Source organism: Gordionus sp. m RMFG-2023, unplaced genomic scaffold (assembly GCF_954871325.1).
Source record: "Gordionus sp. m RMFG-2023 unplaced genomic scaffold, tfGorSpeb1-WG-v2 contig_179, whole genome shotgun sequence".
Taxonomy (NCBI): Eukaryota; Metazoa; Nematomorpha; class Gordioida; order Chordodea; family Parachordodidae; genus Gordionus; species Gordionus sp. m RMFG-2023.
In genome coordinates, this window is record NW_027050893.1 from 1 (window position 1) to 8,694 (window position 8,694).

At 30.8% G+C, this 8,694-nt stretch overlaps 1 protein-coding gene across 1 annotated transcript; it reads left to right on the forward strand.

The window, feature by feature from the left end:
- Positions 1-2,574: 2,574 nt before the first annotated feature.
- Positions 2,575-7,308, forward strand: LOC135930649 (5'-AMP-activated protein kinase subunit gamma-1-like). Its single transcript, XM_065467465.1, is given in 4 exon segments — positions 2,575-2,712; positions 6,560-6,856; positions 7,065-7,211; positions 7,213-7,308. Coding segments are annotated over 4 exon segments (678 nt in total).
- Positions 7,309-8,694: the final 1,386 nt, after the last annotated feature.

The window sequence follows — 8,694 nt, forward strand, 5'->3', positions numbered from 1 at the left end:
CAGTTTGAATTTCCTCATATAAACCGAAGTGGAACAAAACTGTTATAAATTATAAACCGAACCGATATGAATTTCTTCAAATATAAACCCGAAATGCAACAAAACCTTTATAAAATATATGGACCATACCCAGAACCGCTATACTTAACGGTTGGAAGTCCCCAAATTTTATGGGAATTTCTCAAAAAAATAAATCTTGGATTATCATATGAACTAATTAAGAAGAGATTAGTCAACTTATTTTGAAATAAATTTAATAATTTTTTTTGAAAAAAAGCATTTATTTAAAAGATAAAACCGAAAATACTCGCTCAGTCGGCTCACTTAGTCGACTCGCCGGGTAGGCTCAATTTTATTTAATTTATATACGGCCCGGCCCGGGTATTTTAAAAAAGATAAAAATTTAGTAAAATTTAAATTATTTTTATATATAAAAACATAAATATAAAAAATGATGTATTATATAATATTGTAACTTATAATGTTAAACTTATTACTTTTATATATAACAATTTTTTTTTAAAAAAATGGTTGCTAGTAATTGTAAGTCGTTACTTATATAAAAAAGAATGTAATTAAGTTATATTTCTAAAAGTAACTTTTAACAATATAAAAAAAATATAACAACAATATATATATATAAAAAAAACATGCTTAACCCTTTAATACTCCTGTGGGGTATAATGAAACCCCAGGCTTGCTAGAATTGATATTACACATAAAAACAATATGTTATTATGATCTAGAATCTTCAGTCATCAAATATATCTTTGAATCTAAACTCAAAATATCATATTTGGTTGATAGCTTTCAAGATATAAGCATTTTGTGACTGGTTGGGGTTCTATGAGACTTCGCCAGATTAAATACGTAATTGTATATTATAATTATAACATTTTTCAATATTTTTATTTTTTTTATCAATTTATTATGATTTTTCTCAGATTTATGAAAGTAAAGGAAGGAAGAAAGAAAGAAAAAGAAAGAAATTTTTTTTCTTGAGGTTGAATATTAAAAAAAAAATTGCCAAATTTACACCCTGGAGCTTATACCTTTGCACAACTAACATTTTTATCCCATTCATTTTCTTCTTTCAAAAGGCCTTTCATGTAGATCTTCCAGGAGTTCTTAATACAACTACTATCAATCACCATTTTTCCTTCCATATTTTTCAAACATTTAACACCTCACATCCTGCCTCTTTTTTGACATCTGCTTTGCCATTCGAACCATATACCCATTCCATCAGCGCATTCCATTTCTTTACAAACTCCTGTCTTTTCTTTTGCGCCTTCGCTATTAACTTCTTAGCATTTATTTTAGCCATCTTGTAAATATAGTTATCACTATTATCTTTGCTGTTATATCATTCTTTGAAGCACCTCCGTTTCTCATCCATAGCTTTCGCTACCTCCGGGTTCCACCACCAAGTCTCCTTAGGTCTAGGCGGCCTTTTGTCCATCCACACACCTCCTCAGTTGTCATGACCCAAGGTTTCTTGGTATTTATCCTAGATGCTTGTGCCACTCCGTTTCCCTAATAGCCAATTTCATATTGAATTGACGTCTAGCACTCTTCTCCTTCAATTTCCAAACCTTCAGCCTTGGTACAAACTTTCTTTTAGTGACCCTGGCACCTTTAAGAATGAGGTCTCCTAGAACTAGTTGATGCTGATTTATAAATTCCTCTCCCGGTATCACTTTCACATTTTTACTATACATCTATCACATCTATCACATCTCCTAAATAATCAACTGCACATTTGGTACTACCCGACTTATAAGTAACCAGCTTCTCAGATTCTTTCTTAAACATATTACAGATAATCATATCCATAGCATCACTAAAATCTAAAATCCTTTTTCCTTCCAAATTTCTCATGATGTAACTTAACCCTCCATGTACTTCTTCAAAACCCTCACTACTCGCTCCCACATGTCCATTCAGATCACCAGCCAGGATAATCCCCTCTTCATTTGCCAGTCTCGATGTCACCCCCAATAGACTGTCCCAAAATATATCTTTCTCTTCTTCACTTCTTCCAACCTGAGGAACATATGACGAGATTATATTATATAGCCTTCTACCAAAAATAATCCTTATAACCATTATCTGGTTATCTAGCCTTTTCACTTCTACTACTTTGTCCATAAATTTTTCCACAACCAATACCCCAACTTCAGCCTTACCGTCAATACTTCCTTGCCAAAAGAATTTATAGTTTTCATTGGTCTTGCCAATCATTCGGGTCCCATTTCCTTTCCATCTAGTCTCCTGTATGCAGCACACATCTATATGTCTTTATGCAATACATCGACCACTTCTCCCGCTCTTCCCGTCATACCTCCAACATTCCATGTCGCGACCTTAACTCGATCCCACGTAAACTGGTTTCTCCACTTATTATCAGGTCGTTTATAACCGTTTCATTTTCATGAATAGTGATTCCACCAGGTTTCCCATCCTTCTTTTTGTCATAGGCGGTTGAGGAGGGCCACGGGGTACTTTGGGTTCTACCCCACCCATGCTTTGTTGTGACCATAGGGAAATTTTTAGCAAGGTTTTTACAATCGGATGCCCTTCCTCCTGACATCAACCTCTTTAAGCGGTTTAGTAGACGGTGATCTTATTCTAGACGCAGATCACAGGGAACCTTTTAGACCTCCATTAGCCGCCAAACTTTACCACTCCCCCGCCACGAGGAGGCTGAAGGTAAGGCAAATCAAACCATTATACATGGTGACCTTAATATAAACCTCTTCTAATTAAGGGGGGGGGGATTCATAGATAAAATAAAAATGATTGGCGCTGGCCTCTAAGAAGATGACGAGGTATAAGTTAATTTGTCCGACATTTTATATTCAGTCAATATAAACGATTTTTTTAATATTCCTAGGATGGCTTGAGATTATCTATTTATGCCAGGCATATTGGTGTCGTGTCAAAGAGTTTTCTTAAAAGAAGGAAGAACTGACAAGTTTAATAGAATGTCTACAGAAATTTTTTTTGAAGAATTAACCCTAATCCGGGTGAATTATAATTGAATGAGAAATTAAAAATTAATTTTTATTCCCATTTCCTGAAATTTGTCCAAGAGTTACATCCGGTCATAAAATTGGCGTAATAAGCTTCCGTTTTTTTTCACATTTCTGTTAGAAATATATCCGTCCTAAGAAATCTATCATAAAAAATGTTCGTCTTTTAAGACTCGGTCTCGCGTCCATTCCACTATCTCATCCCCCCTCCCTCACACACAAAAAACGCGGGACAGAAGGACAGTTCTCATTCACTATAAATAAGAAACGAGGCATTAAGGGAAATAAACTCAATGGCCGATCCAATTCGTGCTAATTTGAAGGAAAATAGCTGAAGATGATATCCCAAAAATTGATGGAAGTGATTGTCAAAGAATTACTGAGCCCTACATATACACGGGAAGGATATAATTGGTCAAAATATTTCTTACTTCCTACATCCATAGGAAATCCTTCATATCCTCTCCATGTAAAAAAAACTAGCGTAGCCAAAATATAACAATCGATTGTTTCCTCGGTCAAGATCACTGGTCAAACAAATCTGGCCAGTTTTTTAAGACCGGTTTTTTAGTTCGGGTTTCTTTAAATCAGTTACCGGTTTATTCTGGAATCGAAAAATTATTTGTATTTTATAATTATGAAATTTAATATATTATTTAATTATTTTTTTTTTCAAAGCAGATTTTAAACAATTTATCAAGCAAATCATGTTTATTTGGACAAGAGTTTTTTTTTTCATTGTTTAGAAATAAATTTTTTTTTTTGAGGATTAGGTAATGAGGCTTGAATCCGTGTAGGCATAAACTGTATGTGCCACAAGGTAAACCGTAAAATGTATTATTTTTAATTTTATCATATTATTACGAGTTATGAGGTTAAAAAAAAATTGAACCAATGGGTAATACCCAATAGGGGATCACATGTTTTTTGGTGAAGAAGAATAGAAGCTTCTTTAAGTGCGATATTTTTATATGGATTTCAAGCGTAGTTTGTATATGTAGATTAATACGTAAATACGCGTTATATTATATTATACAGTTTTTTTAATTATTATTGTAATGAATATGAATATGAGTATTATTAAATAAAGATCATCTTAATTAGATATCATTAAAATAAAGTGGATCTTTACACAATTAATAGTTATGAAAATGCACACAAATTTTTTTTTAAAAAAAATATATTTCTATATTATTCGATCCGCAAGGTGGCGTTTATTTTTTTGAATTAAACAAAATAACAGTAATATCTATGTTAGCGTTAATATCTTCTTCTTTTTTCCGGCACTTTTTTTTGAGCGCGCTTTTTTGAAATTTAAAAACCGGAAATATATTTTAGCAAGATTGGAATGCCTTTTTGTTGAAAGCCTTTGAAAAAAAAAATTATATGGAAAATCTAAAAAAATTAAATTTAAATTTAAAAGTTCGTGGAAAAAAAAATTGACTGAAATTTCATAAGAGGGTCAGGTATTACAAAAATGGCGGCATACATTTAAATTGAGAGGAACATAGGTGAATTTAAATATATATATATATATATATATAAGATACTAAATTGAATTATGAAGGGTATAATTGAAAAGTGAAATATATTCCACAAATCGCACATATATATATATCTATCCCAATGACATATATTAATACCTAGACTGACGATTCATTCATTCATTTAAAATGCCTTTCTAAGCGTCGTTGATATGCAAATCAGCTGGAATCGCCATTTTGGTAACCCATATGATAATTATTCTCATGTTAAAAACTACAATTTAAATTGATAGCTTGCTTCCTTGTTATCTCGATGATCCGGTAATTCTTTAATAATCTCATTTAAAAAATTTAATAATGATTAGTTTAACCAAGATGGCGTCTCCAGCTGATTTGCATTGAAGTTACACTTTTAAATGAACGAATCGTCAGTCTAGTATATATGTCATTAGATAAAAGTTGATTTTATAATAATTTTAAATATAATTTGTTAAAAATATATAAATCTGACAAAACAATTATTTTAAAATGATAATTTTGCCAATTTGAAGGATAGAAATATTAATTTGAAGTTATATTTTTATACATTTAAAAAAAATTATTTTAAATATAATTATTATATTATAAAATATTTAACTATATATATGAAGGGATTAGATGAAATATAATTAATTAATTTGTATTATTTTAATCATTAAATAGATGAAGTAAAATTTAATTTTTTTTTATTACTTGTTTATATCATAAGAAAATGAATTACATCACATCATTATCTCATACCAGAGTTATTTGTAGAAACTAAGCCCAGAAACTCATTCTGAAAATTAAATAACAAGTATATTAAACGAGATATATTTTAGGGTGTGGAAATAAAAAAATCTTAATTATTTCTATTAAACATGGATTTAAAATTCATCGGTTTTGAAAAATCATTTAAACTTATATCATCAGAAGCTTAATAAAGTAAAAATTATTATGTGGTCTTTAATGGTTTTTAAAAGCTTGTCCATCCCTAGAAATCAGAAAATTCATAGTTTATTCAAATTAATTAGGAAAACATATTTCGGCACTATCCAAACTAAACTAGAAAATATTTAAAATGAACCAATGATGTTAAAGGGTATTTAAATAGTTTTAATGGTAGGTGGTATATGCTAAGCGATTATTAGCAAGATTTATCATTTATTATAGCAATAACCAACATTTTCTTATCAGATTTGTTTAAATAAAATTATAAATTTCAACAATAACAAATAAAATAAGGAAATACATATATTTTTTATTAAAATACTTTTCAAACTTTTTGACTGTAAATTCGAAAGAGCTTTAAGCCAAGGAGGAATATTCAATACAAGTGTTATAACCTAAATAGTTGATTGAAGATTTAGAATTATTTTGGCCTTAGCACCCGCAAAAATTCTATTTATGATCCTCAACTAGCCGGAATTCTAGGGAAATTGTTTAATGTATAAAGCGAATTTTACTAGACGTTTTTTGATTTGATTTTGGTGTTTAAAATTATTACCAGGTGTGCCACCCATTCTTCGACACAATTTTATGTTCGATGATTTTGAAATTTTTTTTACGCGCGAAAATTAAAAAAAAATATATTCTTACTAAAAGAAATTGTCATTCTTTCGGTAAAATTTTAATGGAAAAATTTCTTAATTTTCAACACTCTCTTACAACAAATTAAATTAACCGTTTTTAAATTTTAACTGAAAATTGAACTCCGGTTTTTAAATTTGAACTGAAGAACTCCGGTTTTTAAATTTGAACTGAAGAACTCCGGTTTTTAAATTTGAACTGAAAATTGAACTCATTTTATCATAGCCTTTTTCTTCATCTATTACATTTATAAGATAATAATTAATTTAATGTCAGTTAGGGTTTATTTAGTGTTTAAATGTCTTCATTGCTTATTTAATAGAATCCGATACCCAGAAACCTGTTGGAAATGAAAGGAATATTTGTTTAGACGAGATACCGAATTATTCATATGTTAATTTTTTAAAAAAAAGATGGTAAGGACGGCTTTGACACCCTTCCACTGTCTTAGACCTAGAGGACCACAAAATTCAAACCTGGCGAGACGAATTTTTGAAGGAACATAGTCGGCCTTTTTTGGGGGTGGATCCCGGGGTCGATCTTCTTCTGGCAGCGAGACTTCTAGTCAAGAATAAGGTGCATCAGCTCCCTGTCCTTGATCCAGTGACTGGTAATGCCCTCTACATTTTGACCCACAAGAGGATTTTGATATTTTTGTGTCTCTATATCGACGATTTACTTCTTAGACCACGATATATGGATTGGATCTTGGAGGAGAGCTCAACATTGGTTATTCGCGCTGATTTTAATTGATTTATATTAAAATGCGTTTTTTAAATAACGTTCATTTAGCCGCAGGAAAATTCCCAAGTCGCTATTTCAACCTTTTCTCTTTTTAAAACTTGTTGTATCTTTTACATTTTATATATGTTTATCCATCCATCTCAAAATAATTTTTCGTAAAAGGCTCCTTACACAGATATCCAGACAGTATTAGATTACCCCGGTCCAAGTAGCACTCTTTCTATTTTATAACCCGCGTCGTGTTTCAGCTTTACCGGTTCTTTCTAGGGACGGGAACGAACGTGTTGTTGTCGATGTTTATGCTAAATTTGACGTTATCAACTTGGCGGCTGAACGCAGTTTACCGAAAATTAGATATCACTGTTAAAGAAGCCCTATCCTACCGCGCTCACGTTATAGAGGGCGTCCATAGCTGTCAGAGATGGGAGAAGCTCTGACCGGTAGTTGATAGGTTAATTTTTTTAATCATTATACAAACTCATAGAGTTTAAAAAGTTTAATATCTTTAGTCTTGCTCAGGTGCGTACGCGGGAATTTGGTCTGGGGGGGGGGGAGGATAATAATTTTTTTTAGAAATATTATTGTTTTTTGAAAAATATCAAGCATAAATTTATTATAACTAATAACTATTTCTAATACACAATTTTAAATTAATGTGAAATATAAAAAAAAAAAAAATTATATGTAAAGAAATCACTTAAATGACCCAAAATAGATATTTGAATTTTTTGAGCCTTTAAAATTATATATATAAAAAAATAAAGGTTGGAAAATATAAAATAATACACAAAAAGTTTATATGGAATAATTGTATTTTGTATGTTATATATTTACAATGTAAAATCCAATCTTCGTTGGGATTGAGCTAATTTTTCAATTATCTCATCCTTGCTTGTCGTCGAATGCCTATGAATATTCAGATCCAAACCTTTCAATCTACTTTCACAAGTTGTACTTCTTGGTATGTTTTTCAGAGACCTACAGGTCCCCAGACCGGGCCCAAAATTTTTAAAAAAAATACCCGAACCGGGCCGTAAAAATTTTTTTAAAAAAATATCCGAGCCGGGTTGTAAATTTTTTTTAAAAAACCGGAACCGGGCCGTAAAAAATTTTTTAAAAAAATCCGGGCCGTTCCCTGCAAATGGTACCTCTGCAGGGCTCGGTTATTCTTCTTAAAAAGAGAGAATGTTCTCTCATTAGTTTACTAATGGGAAGAGTCGCTAATATATAAACCCTTTTAATACTTGGGAATATAATCTAAAATGTGTTTTGAAATGCAAAGCATCCATATCATTTTCTAGGACTATATCAACCCATAGTCGATTATATAAACATAGTTATTCAGCTAATAAGGGATCATGATATACTTTAACGTCTTCATGATAAAAATCTAACAAATATTTTTTTTTCTATCACCATCTGAAAAAGGTTGGTAAGTCTTTTGTAGCAGTAATATCTGCAGATTGGTAAGTGCTGCATGATGAATTTAAACCCATTCATTTATTTGAGTTATAAATATGTCTAAGAGACAGATATTTGTTTTTTAATACTCTTCTACTGATCCTATATTAATGTTTTAACGCTGAGCTTGCCTTGCTGCAAGTCGAGGGAGACAAATACTAAACACGTATAGCTCTGCTTTTGACTGAACAATAACATAAAATATGAAATTCTTCATCAACATTAGCCCTAATTTCCTTGAGTTCTAATAAAATGACTCTCCGCTTTTCTCATCTTATTAATCAAGTCAATGTCATGCTTTTGAAAAGTATTACATATAGTTGTATAATTAAATCATTCTAATAAGGAAAAAAATTTGGAAC